This window comes from Aricia agestis, chromosome 15 (genome assembly GCF_905147365.1).
Source record: "Aricia agestis chromosome 15, ilAriAges1.1, whole genome shotgun sequence".
Classification (NCBI taxonomy): domain Eukaryota; kingdom Metazoa; phylum Arthropoda; class Insecta; order Lepidoptera; family Lycaenidae; genus Aricia; species Aricia agestis.
In genome coordinates this window covers 12,112,422-12,133,682 of record NC_056420.1, presented here as the reverse complement: position 1 = coordinate 12,133,682, position 21,261 = coordinate 12,112,422, and the positions used below count along the sequence as shown (strand labels likewise).

Genomic DNA, 21,261 nt, shown 5'->3' with positions numbered 1-21,261 from the left:
AAACATTTTAAGTTAATCTTCGATCGTGGATTCTTGGAAATCTATTGTTATTCTATTGTGTCTCGCTCGCCGGTGACCTTATGGGGCTTCATGAGTTAAACTTTATTATTATTATTTTAAGTCTTGTAGATTCTCATAATTGTTGTATTTAGGACTAGATAGTGCACGCAACTCTGTCGCACAAAAATTCGGTTATCGCGCGGAAACCGAACATTTTTCAGAGATAAAAAGTATATTTTGTCCTTTCCTGAGACTCGAAGTATCTGTATACTAAATTTGATCAAAATCGGTTAAGGAGTTAGCAGACAAACAGACAGACAGACACACTTCGCATTTATAATATTAGTGTGTATTATATTCTTTACAAGATTTATTTTTATTTTACGAAACCTTTGTAGAATTACTAATTAGTAGTATCGCATTAGAAGAACGGGCTATTTTTATTATATTGTAGAGGGATGGCCTGGAAACTACCTTCATCTATAGGGTCTCTGTGATAAGCAGGAGTTCTATAACATAAGCTCTAAAACTTTGGTAGCATTTTTTTTCTCACATCACAAATGCCCGTATTGGGAACATAAATAACGATGAAGCTAAACCGGAAAATTATAAATATTAAATAATATTTTCCGTCTATACAACAAAGATGACCCACTACTCAATACAAATCTGGCGCACTTAGGATTCCATTATAAATTTCCTCCAGCCATTACAACGAAAATAGGAAATAATACTTTGGAGTTGATTTTTTCCTCGCTATCGACTATTTCTGGCGGAGTGCCAGACAAAAAATGACAATAACGAGTTGAATTAAGATCGCGTGCCAATTGAGAACATTTTCTTGTACATTCGCCACGTATCTCGAGTATAAATTGCGTTAAAATTGATATATTCGGGCCATTACTGAGTGTGATAATGACGTAATGGTATGCTAAATGAATACTGAGTGTGTTAGAATTGGCACAGCGTAAAGTATTTAGCTACTTCGACAAATTTTTACTTCGGAGTGTATTTTCTGTATTGCTGCGTTCAGCGACCACATGTGGTCGCTGGCTGCGTTGCTTGAAATAGCGCACGTACACGCTAGGTAAGGCCGAGAAAGCGAGAACAATCGCTCTGGTCGCGTCAAGCTTATTTCATTCTAATCTAATTCAAGCAATAATAATTACCAAACGAACACTTTTATTTCTTTTTTACACGGCCCCTAGACGAGCAATTTTATTGTCAATATCATGTATTGCGTAATATTATTGACCATCTAGGGTTGATATTGAATATCGCGCGCCGCCAATCTAATTGTCAAATAAGCTGTTCAATAAAACTGAAGCGTGGTATTGACAATAAAATTACTCTTTTCGAGCCGGCTTAGAGGGACTTACCATATAGTCTAAGAGTCCCCTCGATCTTTAGGGATGAATTTAAAAACTAAAGTGTCTCCCGTACTATTGGCCTACGGACTTACCATATAGTCTAAGAGTCCCCTCGCTCTTGCCCAGCGAGTTGGTGCTGACACAGTTGTAAGTCCCGATGTCGCTCTTCGCGAACTGACGTATCGTCAGCCACATTGACACCTTGTATGACGTCTTCTCTTCCCGTATCGTATATTTGGGTCTGAAAAGAAACTGACAGATTATTGTCTGACAAACCATAAGCACGGATACTAGTTAGACGGGTTTTGATTATTTTCAGTATAGTATTTACATCCTAATTTCATTATTTCAATATTATACAAGTACGTCACATTTCATTTCTAGAGAGGACATAGAAAAAAAAAAGTCTATCAAACGTTATGGCATATGAGTCAGGGTTTTTTTTTTTTATGAAATAAGGGGGCAAGCGAGCAAACGGGTCACCTGATGGAAAGCAACTTCCGTCGCCCATGGACACTCGCAGCATCAGAAGAGCTGCAGGTGCGTTGCTGGCCTTTTAAGAGGGAATAGGGTAATAGGGGAGGGTAGAGATGGGAAGGGAAGGGAATAGGGGAGGGTAGGGAAGGGAATAGGGTAGGTAATTGGACCTCCGGTAAACTCACTCACTCGGCGAAACACAGCGTAAGCGCTGTTTCACGCCGGTTTTCTGTGAGAACGTGGTATTTCTCCGGTCGAGCCGGCCCATTCGTACCGAAGCATGGCTCTCCCACGTATATATATTTTTAAAGTTAAAATTGTAATTAATAGAAATAACATTATATTTTACGTAGGGTTGAATATATTTTTAAAGTTAAAATTATAATTAATAGAATTAACATTATTTTTCGCGCAAATTCCGTGAAAAAGTTGAAATGTGTACAGCCGGCGTAACACTGGGGTAACAAACACACGTAATTAAAACCTATTAATTTAACCATTTTATTTCAAATACGTTTAGTCTCGAGAATATAAAAGCACTAAATGTCGTGTCGTAGTCGTTACACGTAACGTTACAAGCGTAAAGTTAATTGAAAATGCGTTAGAATTAACTGAGTGTACGTTTTAATGGCCGCCGTTAAACTAAAGATACGCGTGATTAAAAGTTAAATATTTATATGGAGAGTAGCCAGGTAGGGGCCGAGTGGATTAATTAAAGTTTTTAACTAAGCAGAAATAATATTATTTATATTAAGAGGATTCCACACCGCCCTTTTTTCCATACAAACGTTGTCCCCTGTTTCCTCCCTGGATAATGCTAGTAGAGTTATAATTTTTTTCCTAAATATCTACGGCCACTAATACAATGTCCCTATATTTTCTTTTTTTTCATAATTTAATTATTAAATAAGATATGAACGTTCAAAAACCCAAAAAAATTGCCAGATTTTCCGCTGTGTTCAAACGTCCAGAAAACAGATTTCACTAGATTATAGAAAAAAAGCAAAACATAGGAACACAGCTCAAGCCTTTTTTTAATCTTTAATGAAAAAAGTACTTAAATCGGTTAAGTTTTGGAGAAGGAATCAGGGGACAACGAATCGTTGATTTTCTGGATTTTCTGCAGTTGTCTCTATCGCGTTCTGCGGTATAGGCTTGAGGTAAGGGAGACAGCTATAGATATTACACGTACTTTTTTTTCATTTCTCTAGCCCCTGTTGTATCCTCTTAAGGCACGCCAGTAATTAATAATAATAAACAGAGTATGGACGATTACTGATCGTAATCAAAATGTCAAATAATTCAACCAAAATAACGTCAGTATATTATAAGTAAAATTCTCTGACAGTAGGTATTATTACAGATCAGGTGGGAAACCAATTAATATAATATTATTAGAACGTAATATTATATTCATTATTCGCTCTGTTTAACTTCGAGTTAAGTAACGTCTTAATTTTGATTTGGGAAAATTACTTGAATGGAAAATGTTTTGACACATTTGCCAAATTGAAATGTCAGTGTCAAAAGTCATGAGAATTAAGACACCAAGCACGCGTCGCTAGAGATTTCTTAACGATTACTGACATTTAAAATAGCTATATATTAATAGTGAAGTTAAGCTAAAGTTATTCAGCAGAACTACATCATGTATATTACGTTACTGGCCGCTGGTGGCACGTGCACTGTATAGTTTGTTACGATAAAACATCTTTATACTTTAACATGATCTACATAATAATATATTCAGGAGTTTAATAATATAACAGAAGAAATAACAAGCTGCAACGCAGGATGTGGCTTACAATTCATTTTTACGTTGTAACGGCGCAACGTATCATATATACTAGCTATTTGACCGAGCTTTGCTCGGTATTCGATAAAATACGAATAAAATGACATTTTCTAAAAATGATTCCTAGCTAGATCGATTTATCGCTCCCGAAAATTATATTATACTAAATACTAAATTTCATGAAAATCGTTGGAGCCGATTCCGAGATTCCAAATATATATTTATATATAATATACAAGAATCGCTCGTTTAAAGATAGAAGATAAGCGGACACTAATATTATGAACTAGACATTCGACATATATCATATTAAGGCCCTGTATTCCCAGATTTTCAAGATTTAAAAGTGACAGGAGGCTTAAAAAGTAGTAATTTAAATTCTGAAAAAAAAAGTATGTGTTAGTTAAGGATTTAGCACAGTTGAATTTATATTCTATTACACAATATCATGAACTTCACTCCATAGAAAAAAAAAACAAAATTACCTCATGTTTTAACGAAATTCCCATACTATGTCCAAATTATTTGGAATTTTCAGATAATTTTTGTACTGAATTAAAGACAAAGAATATATCTAGGGTTTTTCGTTTTTTTACTCGATTTAATTGATGTATAAAATAACAGCGATCAAAAAACTATAAAATTGCAGGCGCAAAGGCTCGTCTGGTACGCACACAACGAAACGCCACATATTTATTTACACTTCACATAGATACATTCTACAATACATATATTTTTTTGAGAATTTAAATTAGTATATTTTTATGCCTCTTGTGACTTGTCACTTTAAATTTTGAAAATCGTCCGTTTCTGGGAATACAGGGCCTTAATATTATGATCGGCGATTCAATAAAGAAGAGATAAGGAAAACGTGTTGGCTAAGCCCCCAGTTTGGCCTCGCTTGAACAACAAAAGGATACTGATGTTAAAACAACGAATTAAAGGCAAGGGATTTGTATTTGAACCTATTAAAACTTCTCTATTGGTTAACTTTTTTTATTACTCGATAGTAAATGCCAAGCCTTTTTAAATACTTCTGTAAAAGTGCAAAGTGCTAAGAACTTTTTCCCTTATTACATTTTTATCGTCATTCTATGGACTAGCAACTAGATCGTTTCTTTGATAAAATAAAAACATGTCTGAAATGGTTACAATAGTGCTCTGATTACCCACTCCAAACTAACGCATTCTGACAACTGAAAAATTGTTAGTATTCTCGAAGATATTATTGTTATATCAAATTACAAGAAAAGTCTTTACCTTAGGCAAATAGATAAGCTACACCATCGAAATATAGCACACTATAGAATAATAACTCTTACCTATTATATTGCACAATGTACAGCTCAAATATTATCACTCCAGTTTCTGTCATAAAAACGTAGTTAGGGCGACAACAATTATTTATATGACTGATCCGAGTTTGACAGACATCTACAAAATACATATTAGAGGCTAGATGATCAATAATTCTATTATGCAATATTATTGACTGTCTAGGGTTGATATTGAACGCCTATCAATCTTATTGTCAAATAAATTGTTCAATAATATTGTTCAATGATATTGTACAATAAAATTGATCGTCTAGGGATCACTTAGACACCTAGGTTTCCATTTGGTGGAACTTCTTAGTCTTTTTTAATTTAGTTACTCTTATAGTACTTATTAACTATTCGTTGTAAACCCTTTTGTTTCTAAATGCAGGTATATTATCGTTACTTAAGTGACGCCAGCAACTCTGTTGCACAAAGGGGTTCGAACATTTTTGTATCCAGGAGCCTGGCATAAAAAGCCGCCGGCCATTTTGATTTCTTTTTCAAAATTTCCGAACACAATAAAATAACAAGCCGCGCCACGCTGACAAACATTCAAGTATTATTATTTTTAACAAAAAATTAAAACCGACTTCAAAAGTCAGTTAAAAATTAAACTTTATTAACACGATAAAAGATATCATTTTGCTCTAAGTCACTACTGTGGCGTTACCCACAATTCGCCTAACATTCCTGCATCGCGCTATCGAAGTTTCGTAGAAAGGCAAGATATATACAACGTCTGAAATGACGTCAGTGGGCTTCGGCCTGACCGAGCATGCTATCTCGCTCGGTCGGAAAATCTTCCTTTTCGGCCGCCACTAACAACGTTAAATTGGTGACCACCTACAAGAACAAACATCCTTCTGGACATCAATCATCATTAACACTCCCGCCCCTCCGCACCACGTCAGCAGACATCAAGCATAACCGGGTCGCCTCGACCATAAGCCGCGTTGGAGGTCCGCGCCGGTCGAACCCGTGTCTGGCTTGAACGTGGCAGCCATAGGCTACAACGACCGGTCAGCAAGCAGAGCACGGGGTCCCTCTCCTGGTCATTGCTTCGGCCCACACCTGACAATACAAGCGCATTGAAGAATACCACGAGTCTTCGGGGGGAGTGATGTAGCGGTACCCACAATTCGCCTAACATTCCTGCATCGCGCTATCGAAGTTTCGTAGAACGGCAAGATATATACAACGTCTGAAATGACGTCAGTGGGCTTCGGCCTGACCGAGCATGCTATCTCGCTCGGTCGGAAGATCTTCCTTTTCGGCCGCCACTAACAACAACAACGTTAAACTACGTTAAATAAGTAAATTTTAATGTAATGCAACTTTATTCACTAGGCAACTAGGTTGCATTTCAATCTATGCCGCTAAATTTATTATATTAAGTTTAATTCCTTTATTTTGATAACAGATACCACTGCTTGGCGGCTACATCGCGCTATAGGTAGCACGAAGATATTTGTTATAGGTGAAACTATTTCCATTCACAGTCATTCTTGGTGTTGTAGAATTATCATGCCAGAGCGAATTTAGTCCCAGGGTAGCCGTACAGTCTACAGAGTACAGACGGATTTCGTGATGTTGTGCTCGTACAGAAGTGTCATTCTTCCACGATCACCAATACGAGTGGAAACATAATAATTATTATTATTGTGAATTATAAAAGTAGTATAGCATCACGGGGAACTGGGAAGGTTTTGAGCAATTAAAAGTATTATTGTTCGCAATCGTACATAATGCAAGCTTTCGTCATCATTCCACGCGAAAAACATACCATCATCAATCCTTAAGGAGTAAATGTGTTCTGTGTCGGTGAGTGGCAATTCCACCGTGCATTTTTTTCGTAACATCCTGCCATGCACTGTAAAACTCAGGAATGAACTGCCACCAGTATTTGAGGACCAATACACGCCATAGGAATTTAGTCCCAGCCCCAAGGGTATCCCACCCTGGGACTTAAATCCCTCTGGCGTGATAATTCTACAACACCAAAAATGAGTGTAAGTGAAGAGAGTTTATTAGTTAAATCACCTATAGTAAAAATCTTCGTGCTAGCTATAGCGCGATGTAGCCGCCAAGCAGTTGAATCTGTTATCAAATAAATTAATTACACTTAACTTAATAAAATTAGCGGCATAGATTGAAATGCAACCTAGTTGCCTAGTGAATAAAGTTGCATTTCATTAAAATTTACTTATTTAACGAAGTGACTTAGAGCAAAATGATATCTATTATCGTGTTAATAAAGTTTCATTTTACTTGAATTTTTGTCGGCGTGGCGCGGCTTGTGATATCACGCGCCGTGAGAAGGGGTGGCTCGTGCTCGCCTGTTTGTTCAAGCCGCGCCTTTGAAGTTACCGACTTTAATCGGATCGGGACGCGCCTGCACGAGCCGCGCCGCGCCACCCCTTCACACGGCGCGTGGCTCGACCGGGCGCGGCGCAGCTCGTGGTAGCACGCGCCGTGAGAACGCAACCACGCCACCACTTCCTTAGGGCGCGTGGCTCGAGCTGGCGCGTGATATAAAACGCGCCTGCTCGAGCCAGCCCGAGCCACCCCTTCACACGGCGCGTGGCTTAGGCGGGCGCAGCGCGGCTTGCGATAATACGCGCCGTGAGAAGGCACCATAACAAGGAGAGAAACTACCTATTTTTATCTTCTTCTTCTCTTATCTGTCAAACGCCCATTTTGGCCCAGATAAGAGGATAAAAAGTATCCTATATGCTTTCAGTATTTATCTCCATACCGAATTTCAGCAAAAACAGAACGGGTAATACTTAATAACATAGACAGACAGACACTCATCAGATGGACAGACCGACAGACAGACTTTCGCATTCATAATATTCGTATGGATATTAATATGGATTCGTAAAGCTATATACACATAAATACGCGTAGCACAATTTAAGTCTAATGGATAACCCTTTTCCTTCTAAATGCAGGTATATTATCGTTATTAAGACGGCATTATAACCATTAGCAAGAAAAAGGCTGACCAGCGCTGTTCCAATTACTATCAAGATTCAACACGGATAGCGTTGGAAATAATTGTAAGGTGGTTTCCAAAGGTTGTAAATTGTAATAAGCACAATGGTTGCGGGTGGAATTCTAGCCATATAGATAAACGTTTTATTTAAGCCGTACCTAAGAAATCCTGTTATTTTCTTATGTGTATTTTTACAATCTGCAGCTGCAGTGGTTTTGAGAATTATAAGTTGGGATTGTATAGAGCGATAGTATGAACGTTGGTGCCACAATAACTACAGCATGACTAGTGAGACTGGAGACATGATTAGTACTCAGTACTCGATTCTCATTAAAATATAATAAAATTAGATACTTAATTTTTGACCAAATTTTCCTTCACCAGTGATGCTGTATATCATTATTCATTATGCTTGAATTTGTATCTCCGAGTTTCGCTAAAACAATAATTTTCGCATTGTAGACAATATCCAAAGAGGTGGAAGAGTTCTCCCCACGAGTCCTTATACCTAGGAGGCGGAATATTTTTTTCTCGAAGCAGTAATTTTCATATTTTTATATTTTGTTGATATCGTATAAATGTATAATGGATAGTAATTAATTATTATTTTAATCTTACAGAAATTATACTTAAAATACTTTTAATTTGTTGTATTGAGTATTGTTTTAATATAGTATTCTGCAGCTACTCTTATAATATCTCCTGCCATCAGATTCAATCACAGTATAAAATATTATACAAACAGTAAAAACAGTACACGTTTTTTAATATACACGATTAGCTAAAAGGTGCGCTAAAGCACACATTAACGTAATTTCAGTTAACTTTAACTAACATAAATACTTTCGATTTATTGCAAATAACCCCAAAAAAAACTATAATTACTTAATAGAATAATGCATTAACACGTCACAATTAGTGTGAAACCTGTCTCTGTGTCGCTCGGACTTGTAGAACACGCCTGAGTTAGACTGCTGTTTATTTATATACTGTGATTCAAGGATCTCGTCTTTACTTACTATGAAATTCTATGAAATTTCAATAACTTGGAATAGGAAAATTGAGCTTTGTAAAGGATTATTCTAATTTTTGATTCCTCTACTGCAGCTAGATGTAGTAGCTAGAAAATTGTTATGAAGGATATTTAAAACGAATCGTTAAGATTGGATAATCATTGCTTAATTTGATATCTTTTAAGGCCAAAGACTCACTTGAAGTATACACTTCATCAAAGTACGAGTAAGTTCTTACAAATCCAGTAACTATATTAATTAGTGCTTTTCAACTCTCTTTTTTGAGGCTGGTCTTAGCATTTAACTTTTACGCCAACATCAAAAAGAGGCTGTCACGTTTGGCACTTGCCCGCGATAGTTTTAAATCACTCCCCCGGCATGGCTTTCAACAGCTAATTTGGCACTCACTCATCATACTTCATGGGTAAGTGCCAAATTAGTTTCCCTGTTGCTATATCCCAGTCGTTTTCAGTAACTTTACTTATTATTTTACCAGTCACTGATTTCTCTATATCCATATTCCATCGATACTAATTCGAAACTTTGATACTAATATTATAAATGCGAAAGTGTGTCCGTCTACCTGTCTGTCTGTGTGTCTGTTACCTCTTCACATCCAAATCGCCTAGCCGATATTGCTGAAAGGTATGAAGATACTTTGAGCCGCGGAAAGGACATAGGATTACTTTTTGTCCTGGGGAAATGTACGGTTCCCACGCGATATTTGGTGCAACGAAGTTGCGGGCGTCATCTAGTCGAGAAGTAATTAAACGTGCTTCGGCACGAATGGGCCGGCTCGACCGGAGAAATACCACATTCTCACAGAAAACCGGCGTGAAACAGCGCTTGCGCTGTGTTTCGCCGAGTGAGTGAGTTTACCGGAGGCCCAATCGCCTACCCTATTCCTTTCCCTTCCCATCCCTACCCTCCCCTATTACCCTATTCCCTCTTAAAAGGCCGGCAACGCACCTGCAGCTCTTCTAATGCTGCGAGTGTCCATGGGCGACATAAGTTGCTTTCCATCAGGTTTTTTTGCTCGTTCTAATACCCAAATATCCTTTTTTTTATAAATTAAGGGGGTTATTTTATATAAAAAAAGGATATTTGGGTATTTGTTTTTAGGAATTTAATTTCTTATCTGGTTCTATAGTATCTACTGTTATATCTTAAAAATAACTATCTCTTCTATATTCTTGACCTTCTCATTGATCACTTACCCAATAAACATTCCCTAGAGTTCTAAGCTCTAAAAGAGATCTCTCCTCTCTTACATGGTTTTGCTACTTGTAAGTGCTCTTTATTGTGTATTCAATATTCATTTGGAGAATCATATTATGAATCATGATATTATGATTCATTTTTTTTAAATCGCGAAGGGTTCACTCTGCTTGCAAGTCATGTCTAGTAATTCGTACTAATTTGACATTCGTAAGTTTGACAGTTTTGACAATTCATTTGCTGAATTGATTGAGATGAATTGTTAATTTCCGTGGGACAGCCATGCTTTGGTACGAATGGGCTGGCTCCACCGGAGAAATACCACGGGCTCACAGAAAACCGGCGTAAAACAGCGCTTGCGCTGTGTTTCGCCGAGTGAGTGAGTTTACCGGAGGCCCAATCCCCTTCCCTTTTCCTTCCCTACCCTCCCCTATTCTCTCTTAAAAGGCCGGCAACGCACCTGCAGCTCTTCTGATGCTGCGAGTGTCCATGGGTGACAGAAGTTGCTTTCCATCAGGTGACCCGTTTGCTCGTTTGCCCCCTTATTTCATTAAAAAAAGTGACCATTTTAGCCCCGCAGATGTACTAAATCATGCAATATTATTTCCGAATAAGTCTTTGCGCCAAAATTTGTCAGTCGCGCGGAAACCGTACATTTTACCGGGATAAAAAGTATCCTATGTCTTGTCCCGGGACTCAAAGTATCACCATACTAAATTTTAATTAAATCGGTTACGCATTTTGCGCGTGAAAAGGTAACAAGCAAACGGACCTTCGCATTTATAACATTAGTAAGATTATGGTATGTGGACTACATCAAACAAGGCATAAAGCTGCTTACATAATTTATTAGAGTTGTGGTACTGATCTTCAATAGTCTGAGTACTCGAATTGATGTTGCATTGTTAAGCAGAGCTCCTTCGATCGATCGCTTACCCATCAAGCAGCATCTCTCCTCTGTTCTTGATCCAGTAGTTGATGGTGTTGGGGTAGGCCTCCACGTAGCACTTGAGCTTCACGTCCGTGCCCAGCGGGGCTCCTAGCAGCTGGTTTGGCACTTTCACTGTAGGTGCAACTGTGGAAAAACAATATTTATATAAAATGCTCCGTCTTCAAAATAATGAAGATTGTGTACATAGAAATAGTTGAGCTTTAGGAGAGTTATGCATAAGGCACATTAAAGAGTAAGAATTATTTAACACTTTTTGGTTCATTATAAATTATTATTGTTTTTACCTTGGAAGTCGGTTTTAATTTTTTGTTAAAAATAATAGTTTTTGTTCAGTTGCTGCCTGTCAGATTTTTGTAACATGTGCGACGAGACCATCTTACGGGGTGGGTGGTGGAACATGTGCGCCTTATTTGGTCATAAGAAATTCCAGAAAAAAAAAAAGAACAAAGCGAATGTTTTGGACACGGTCAGAGCGCATGCGTCGCGGGCATGCCTCACGTGCGCTGTCGACTGCGCTGTAACGCATGCCCTTGATGAACAAAAAAGGCACAGTGTGGACATAGCTATTATGAGTTGTAGGAATTTTTTTATGATTTAGCTGTAGATTAACGTTACTTCATTTTACAGTAAAATAGATGCACACTAAGTAGACATCCGTTATTATTACACAATCCTTTTTTGGTTATCAAATATCATTGCATCAAGTGAATAATAATAAATTTATTTATTTATTAACGCACAATATTTATTAATAAGAAGGCAGGAATTTGACTATAAAATAAAGTTACAAAAATGCTCGATCCACAATTTAATTTAAGCTGGGAATTTAGAAATAACCGTGCATAGAACGGTCGCGCATTTTAAACAGGCGTATAAAAGTGGGGTTTAAATCAAAGAGCTCTATTGATGACTTCGTTAGCCGTTGAAAACAAGCCTATTCCAGTTTAAATTCCAATTCAAAGTCTAATTAGGTTACCGGTGGTTAAAGTACAGAATATTTATAATCGTAACAGCATATAAACGTATAAATATATTTCGGTTTGAACGTTTGAACCGGCCAATTATAATCATTTTCGTTTCTAATTGGCCGTTTCAAACGTTTCGGTGTGCGAGGGGGTTATAAAATTAGAAGTGAATAGTTGATAAGAATTTTGAGGTCTATTTTAAGTTGCCATTAAATATTTAATCACACCACATGAATAAATAGTTTCAAACTAGTTTGTTTCCTTTATGTGTGGGTGTAGAACCCACACATAAAGGAAACAAAGTAGACTTAGGGCCTGTTGCACTACTTTTTGATAAGTGCCGAATAGGCTATCCACCACTTAACTTGACAGATGAAGTGTGGAGAATCTGTCAAAAAAGTTGTGAATAGCATATTCGGCACTTTATCAGAGAGTGGACAGGCCCTTAATTTGTTTTAACTTTTCAATTACTCTATATTTTCCCAAAAACCAGTAACATCTGAATAATATTTTTTTAGGCAGTTATGTCAAATCATATTTATTATCAATTTACAATGGCAGCTTTATTTTTCGACTTCCCAAATACTGGAGACAATTATATGGTTGTGGACATTTTTTCTTTGCCTTCCGCTGTTTACAGAAGCACCGCCATTTACCTTAAGGTAAGTTGGCGGGCTGCCAATGGCCGTGCTCGTCTGTCACTCACTCCAGGGTAAATTATACCGGAGATTACCGGGAAATTCAACTACGTTTTTATGCACTTATCCTTTATGGGGTTGACTTATTTACAGGTAGGAGTCTCTTTAAATTGATTGCTAATAATCTTATTCTAAAATAGATTGCAACAAACTATTTGCTAGATTTTTTTAAGCAAGAAAGTTTGATAAGCAACGAAATCCTTTGGTTCTTATGGATGCTTGAATTCTCTAGATCTATGGTTGCCAAGAAGTTTAGAGTGTAACTGGACTCTGGAGGAAGGACGTATTATCACAATCTTTTCTTTAGGTTCAATAAATTATTGTATTTTTTTACTTGGTGTAAACTTTGGACTTCGTTTGAAATATTTACACCAAGTATCTCAATGCTAAATGAAATCAAATCAAATTTATTTATTTGCTAATAATATGGTACAGCAGATGTTTACATTTTTATGAGTTCAGACATAATTATATTAAGCTAGGAGATATTGTCAAAGTGGTGCTCTCAAAACGAGGATATACCTGCGACCATTGGTGACTTTTTTGTGGTGAACGCGCAGACTTGTATCTTGGTGGGGTTAAATTGGACTATGTACGTATATTTTACAGTGACATAAATACAAGAATCTTGTGTCAGGTAGATGGTGGTTGTGAAGTTAAAGTTTTCATTTCAACCTAATTAAATAATACTTGCTATGACATATTTTACTGAAACCTCTCTCTTGAGTGTCAAATTATATGATGGCGTCAGCAGTTCCGATTTCTAGCCTGGCTGCAGGCCACAGCCCACATGCGAAAATTTTATCCTTGTAACATTGTAGATAATCGGATTTGCTACATAAAACGTTATATTATTACATCTAAAAGAATAAAAATGTTAAGAATAGAACTGTTGGTAAAATCATAAATTAAAATTACTTAAGCACACGCTCATTTTAAATTCAGAAAATCTCCCGGATTTTAAAACTCGCATATTAAAGATAAACGCCGAACAAAAGATATAATCAACGATTTTTAAATATGCAAACGCGTTTACATACATTCATATCCGCAACTGCGTCACATCGCGTCGCGTTTCGACATAAATTACATGTGTTTAATGACGCATTATTTACGAGAGTTTGAGCTTTTGAATATATAAAAATATGACGCGATTCCGCGAAATATATTTTTATAGTTGAAGGCTACTTTTTATTATGCCCGTGGGATAGTTGACACGAAGCGCGGACAGACACTTCGGATTCACGGAAACCATTAAATAATTATTGTGTTGTAAAAATTTGAATTAGCCTCTATAACCTTACGGGTCTATGTTAGATATTATATTTAATATAATTTTCACCACGTTCAACAAAACCGTATCATTTTTGAAGTGCGAAAACTATCTTGTTACCGCACTCATTTTTATAAATTTGCCTCCTGGCTAGAGTTTTTCTACCGCTTGACGAAAATGTATGCCCACTACTGTTTCGAATTCGCATCTGAAGGACGTATATTTGCGTGCATTTTTCATAATGCACGCAAATAATTTTGGTTTAAAAAACACACTTCAAAGTTAAGTATAAACGCACTTGAAGCACTGTAGTCTACACAGTATTTAACTAAGTGACAACAGATTAATGGGTAACAAACTTGTTTCAAATACAATAATTAAAACTCGATATATTTTACTTTAACTACGTCGGTCCTGGACCAACTTCCTAATGTTAGGCCCCTTAAAGTATTACAGTTTTGTTCAGATTGATAATTTTAGTTTCAGCTTTGAGAGTTCGTATCTGATTTAATGTGAGTAATATTTTTGATTTAGGTAAGTTTATCTAAAACTAGGGAGATCTTTTTGTATAAATGATCGTAGGAAAACGTTAAGATATTTTGACACGAAAGCATCTCAAAGAGCTACATAATTTATTATTATAAAATTATAAAGCGCCCATGAATGACCATTATACAAGCGATTATGAACATGATGTAGAGCAGCCTTTTCCAAAGTGGGCGATAGCGCCCCCTCGTGGGTGCTACAGATCCAAAAGGACTCAGAACAAATGGGGGCGTTGTGTAGAGGTTTGGGGGGTAATATTTTATTTCATCTGGATGCATTTTCAATTTAAACCAAGGGGGCGCGTAAACATAATTTGTTACCAAAGTGCAGGGCAGAAGACAAAATAAGTTTAGGAACCTCCGATGTAGAGGTACATAATCGACTACATTTTTCGATGATCGCCAGCATTGCAATCATGGTGTCAAACCGCCAATACGTGGTTAAGGCCATCATCAATCATGGCTCATCGTGATGATGAGCTTTTCAGTGACTTTACAAGTTACGTTAGTCTGATTTTGAGACACAGTACAAAGATCCTTGTAGGACTGACTACGAAAAGAAAGATTCTCGTAAGTCTGTTACCAGTGCCGGTTTTAGCACTACCAGCGGCCGAGATGAGTTTTCTTCGGCGCCCTAGAGTTATATAATAATAATAATAATATCTTTATTTAGACCAAAAAAGTTGTAAGTACATAAAGAAGCCTCTGACCCCTGCACTAGTGTTAAATGTATTGCAGAGGCCAGCGTCCTCGCCCCTGATAGTATTATATTTTTAATTTACATAATATACTTATTCAAATATTTAAACAATAAAAAAGAAACTTAATAATCGGCCAAGTGCGAGTTGGACTCGCGCACGAAGGGTTCCGTACCATTATAGAGCAAAAATATTTAAAAAATGTGTTTTTTGTATGGGAGTCCCCTTAATTATTTATTTTATTAAAATTTTATTATTAATTATTAAAGTATAAATACAGCTGAGAATTTGTGTACATTTCAAGTGCCTACCAGTTGTCATCATTGATACCGAGCAAAAAATGTTTGAAAAATCACGTTTGTTGTATGGCAGCTCCCTTAAATATTTAATTTATTATGTTTTTAGTGTTTGTTGTTATAGCGGCAACAGAAATACATCATCTGTAAAAATTTCAACTCTCTAGCTATTACCGTTCTTGAGTACAGCCTGTAGACAGACGGACAAACGGACAGACGGACAGACATCGAAGTCTCAGTAATAGGGTCCCGATTTTACCCTTTGGGTACGGAACCCTAAAAAGTAAGTAATCTTAAACGTAGACTGTATAAAACAATCAACAAAAAAAGAGAATGAATGGAATGAAGGCTGTCATCAAGCATTTATTTTATAGTTGTGCTGGTAGTGCTAAAACAACGCCCCTGTTTATTTGCCTTCGGCGCTCCTCTTTGTCTGGCGCCCTGGGCGGTCGCCCAGCATCTGTACTGGGCGACTGTCTGGCAAAAAAAGATCCTTGTAGGTCTGTTACTCACAGTTGACATTCAGCGTGATCCGCTTGCTGACGGCCGGTGGGACATCGTTGGACGCGATGCAGAGGAACGCGCCCATCTGCCGCCGGTCCACGCGCCAAAGCGGCATGGAGCTGCCCACGTAGCTCTCTACTGTAGAGAAAACATGAGTTAGTGATACATTAATAACACTATCTTAAGATGTATATTATGTGACCCTCATATGGACTCTGTTATCCCACTTCTTTATATAAAATAAGGGGCAAACGAGCAAACGGGTCATCCTGAATGGACATGGACACTCGCAGCATATTAAGTTATGAATGCAGTCATGTTCTTTAGATCATTTAGATCAAGATTGCATTCGTAACCCACCAAAAAAATGTGGGTTGATATAAATTCACAAAATATGCTTAACAGCGTCCATATGAGGACAGAGCGTCTATATATACCACAGACAAAGATCAAAATAGACACCGCAAATTCCGATTGACGTAACGAAAACAAGAGATAATACTTTAGGGCCTGTATGTGTCCATACCCTTAAGTATTATCACTTTATTTATAATGAATTCACTTTGAAGAAGCAGCGCTGACCGAGCAATTTTTTTTATGTATGGGTACTTGTACTAATATTTTGAGTTTTTTACTTTATCTGAAATAGACCATTTTAATTGAATTGAATTGAATTGAATTAAATAATATGTATTCTGTGGTATGAGCAAGCGCCCCAGCGTCATGAATTTTCCCATACAAAAGTTTAAAAAGTTACCCTTTCAGTGCTTCTACTTTCACGGCGAACTCTTACACTCCCTAAAGTATTACGACTTAGTTTTGTGCCCTAGTCTTACCGAAGGATCAATTTTCTATAACCTGTGAAGGCAAGTTATAGATAATATATTTAACGGTCACAGACAACTTTTTATCAATAGACAAAAGTTTCATTAGAACCGTTTTGAGTAGCGCTGATCGGTTCCGTCAGGTTCCAGAAATAAACGTTCAATTTGTGAAACTGACGAGGCGCATGATTAAGCCTTCCTTTATTTTTGACTCGAGCCAGTTAGATCTAGATTTTAAGCTCAAAACTCTAGAATCTAGGATTTAAAATGTTTAGATGGTTTAAAAGCCTAACCTATTACCCGAATGCTTAGGAATGAAAAGCAAATAAAATATTTATGTTAACGGATAGAATAGTTGCTTGTCTGTATTGAATTTTTATCTGAATGTAATAATGGGTTAATAATCCTATTATATTAAACTTTAATAATATCCTAGGCCCTTTAGCACAGATATTTTTTAATGACCAAACCACATTGACTATATTAATTAAGTATATGCATTAACATAAATTTTAAAGCCATCTTAATATTTATATTTTTTATGACTAAAATAATATTTAGCAAGAAAAGGCCAAACTAATTTTTTAATGTAGCTTTAAGGTGGAAATTAAAAAAGACATTACAGTCGAAAATAATGTCCGTAATTTGTCAAAGTCAGGGCCGAGCTGCACCTTAATTATTATACTTCAAGCTGCGCATTATAAAAACTAATTATATCTAAAGTTATATAAACTTGTATCTGTGAACCCGGATTTATGTCCGTGACGTCACCTGTCGGCCCAGCGGAAGATCAGCGCTGCTTGCAGTCAGCATAATATGCTGAGCTGCGTCGGCTTGTGCTCGAAAACACTATAATGTATTATTTATTGTAACTAAGCTATGTATGTTTTCTTGCACAAATTCTTTCTTTCTTTCTAATTTAAAGTATAAATAACACTTAAATTTTAAAATATAAAACTAGATGCTACCGTACACGGGGAGGCCGATCATAGCGATCGGACTGATCGCAGGCCGACCGGGACCGTTGAGCAAACGTCACAAAACGTTTACGATTTAACATATTAAGTTGGTGACTTAAATAAAACCTTGCTTGTCGAAATATCGACAATAATAATTATTATAAGCTGGTCATTCAAATGAAAGTCTTTCATAATTTAAAAAAAAACAAGCCCGCCTGAAAAATCTATTAGTGATAACCGGATTTAATATAATAATGCCTTCCCTTTCATGACCGACGAGAGTTAAAACATGATTATAAGTATTTAATCCCCGATTAACTAAGCATTTCTTAGTTAAATTGACACTAACAATTTTGCAGACCATTTCCTACACTACCTGAGCCATTCCTTACTTACTCGTTCAAAAACGTTTAGATGGGAAAAAACTAACGTAAAATTTTATTTTAATATGGCTAATTCTACGAATAATAAATAGTATTTAATTAATTCAGTACAAAAATTATCTGAAAATTCCAAATAATTTGGACATAGTATGGCAATTTCGTTAAAAGAAGGTAACTTTGGGATTTTTTTCTATCGAGTGAAGTTCATGATATTGTGTAATGGAATATAAATTTCACTATGTTAGATCCTTAAATAACGCATATATTTTTTTCAGAATTTAAATTACCATATTTTTGTCTCCTGTCACTTTTAAATCTTGAAAATCGTCCGTTTCTGGGAATACAGGGCCTTAATAATGATTTACGAATTCGTTTTTCGTATTCGGAAACCCGAATGCATAGAATCAGTAGAAAAACATTAACTGGCGCACACGTTCGCTTTTTTCCGAATGGAACTAATTCCGCACGTACGTTTCAAGTGCAAGCCAGCGCGTCCGCGCGAGAATAAAACGATCGTTTGTGCTAGTCTCACGCAATTCCGAATATGGAATACGAATTCAAAAATCGAATACGAAAAATGTACTTATCCGGCCAGCCTTATGCCAATAATTAAAATAAGCCTGCGATCGAAGCGAAATTTGAGGCATGAGAATACAGTCCTTGGAGCGGAGAAACGCTGAAAACTGCGGGGCTAAAATGGTCGCTTTGAAGAATCATGATATGAATCACAATAATATGATTCATTTTTCTAAAATCGCAAAATGCAACTCTGCTTGCAATTCATTTCTGTATTTTTTACTGATTTGACATTTGTCAGTTTGACAGTTTTGACAATTCATTTGCTGAATAATTGATTGAAACTTGAGAGGAATTGCTAAATGTGACCATTTTAGCCCCGCTGAACAAAGAGCAATTTCATTGAAATTTTGAACGTTTGTAATGGCCATAAATAAGTTATTTATTTATATTACGAAATTAATATAAAATATTATTTCATATGAGTATATTACATTTTATGTTATATAGCTTAATATTCTAAATATATCGTCGACCTAAAACAATATTGCCACGAAAACTTCTGTGCGAAGTAATATAAATTATTCATAAGTAAATAAAGCCTAAAATACCTTATTTTGCCGCCGAATAATTTATTTTGTTATAACATTTTTTATCCTCTGGGCGTAGATACAGTATCTCACAGGAACAATGTACTATTTAGAAATTAACTGTGGCTTTTAATTTTTTTTTAATTATATTTAAGAGAATTTTTACCCTACCATCAAAATTCGTTAATGCTTACTTATAGAGAACCATCAAATAATATAAAGTTGTATGGTGAAAGACGTTATTTAATTAAGATGGGCGAGAACCATGCTTTCGTACGAATACTGACTGATCTAAAATTGCGACCTGTAAGAAAGTCGCTGTAAAAACTGCCTTGGCGTTTCACCAAGTAAGTGAAATTACTGCAGTTGTAGACAACAATATTAAAAATATCATTATAATATATTATGTACTATCAGAGAAGTTTATTCGTAGGCAGATGGAGGATCTAAGTAATTTGGTCGCGTTATGTCAAACCCAGCCGTCAGATCCCGACTATAGCATTGAATTGACATGATCCGACCAAATGACATAGGTCTGTCAACTGTCTATCAATCAATTTCTTTGATGGTACTTTATAATATTTCAACTTACAGGAAAGCAATAATATAAAGCATACCAGCGTATTCATAATTATTCTCTTTAGACTCGGAATCGAATAATTACCACACGGTTTCTGAATAGAAATAATGAAAATCTCACGACACACTTTACAATTTATACCCTAAACATAGAATATGTTTATAGCAACATAATCCGAGATTAAGCGGTGATACCTAGCGCCAACATGTGCGACCTCGATATCAGATTAAAGATTAATAAAAACAGGGAATTACAGGAATAATGTAAGGAATATTCATAATTTGATACGAAAAATACGTGAAAATTTAGGCCGCTGAACTGTATTTTGATGAAGTTATATGAATAACAAGGACCTTTCCTTGTTATTCATATAACTTCATCATTCATGTGGATCATTCGTTGTTTGATCCTTATCAAACAACGAATGATCCACACAAAGTATAACGTACATAATAGTGAATATCATATTGAGTATCTTTTTTTGTGACAGAAAAATCCACGACAATCGATTTTTATTAACCAAATTGACAACATTTCAAAATTTTAACATGGCTTTTTTATTATTTTATGTGAAAGTAGACTTAAAATAAGGCGACACGTGTTTCTTGCTTTTTCAAAATTATGTTTTTATGATACCTAAAAAATAGATTTTAATCCTTCGTATTCTAAAGAGACGTAAGCGCCAAGTGACGTCATACTTACGTCTGAACGGTTAATTCCATTACACTTTAACAAAAGAAAAAATCTGTCAATGTAAGTTTGTTACGTTTATTATGACGTCTGTCAATGTCATCGTCAACCTGGAGGATAGGTAACCAATGAGGTAATGTTATTTTTTAGAAATGTCATTGTTGACAGGTGGTTGACAGTGACGTTTTTGTTTTTATGCTTCATGTTGTCTTTTTAAAACTATTTTACACCAGGCAAACAAACTCTATGATATTATGCCGTAAGTATGACGTCACAGCGTATTTTTCAGTTTTTCTTTATTTTCTCAGTAAATAAGCAATATAAAAAAATTTGGAATATTTTTTTGATATCAGGAGAAGAAACTAAAGAAACGGTATTTTTTATTTTAAGGCTTAAAAATTTTGAAATGTGTTCAATTGTCTTAAGTAAAATGGTAAACCAGAAATTTCTTTTCAATTTGCAATAATTTTTAATAGACTGGTCGCGCGCTGCAGGTTCTAAAGAACGTACTTAATGTTTATTTACACTTTACTATTTGAGACAGTAGATTTAGATTTTTAGGTTAAAGAACTAGAATAACATACTTATAGTATATATT

The 21,261-nt window shown here is 36.0% G+C and overlaps 1 protein-coding gene and 1 long non-coding RNA gene across 7 annotated transcripts in view; one reads left to right on the top strand and one right to left on the bottom strand.

The window, feature by feature from the left end:
* The window catches only part of LOC121734252 (lachesin-like), an 86,747-nt gene that overhangs the window by 2,030 nt on the left and 63,456 nt on the right, over positions 1-21,261 (bottom strand). For 5 of the 6 annotated variants that reach the window (XM_042124733.1, XM_042124735.1, XM_042124736.1 and 2 more), the window contains exons 6-8: positions 16,131-16,259; positions 11,127-11,265; positions 1,463-1,611 (exon numbers count right to left, since the gene is read on the bottom strand). In XM_042124733.1, the coding sequence (XP_041980667.1) occupies positions 1,463-1,611; positions 11,127-11,265; positions 16,131-16,259 (417 nt within the window). The remainder of the gene's footprint in view (positions 1-1,462; positions 1,612-11,126; positions 11,266-16,130; positions 16,260-21,261) is intronic. The other variant, XM_042124739.1, reaches the window with a different exon arrangement.
* Positions 31-20,808, top strand: LOC121734253. The gene is made up of 3 exons (XR_006036692.1): positions 31-94; positions 2,552-2,564; positions 20,797-20,808. It is a non-coding gene; the product is annotated as an uncharacterized LOC121734253 (long non-coding RNA).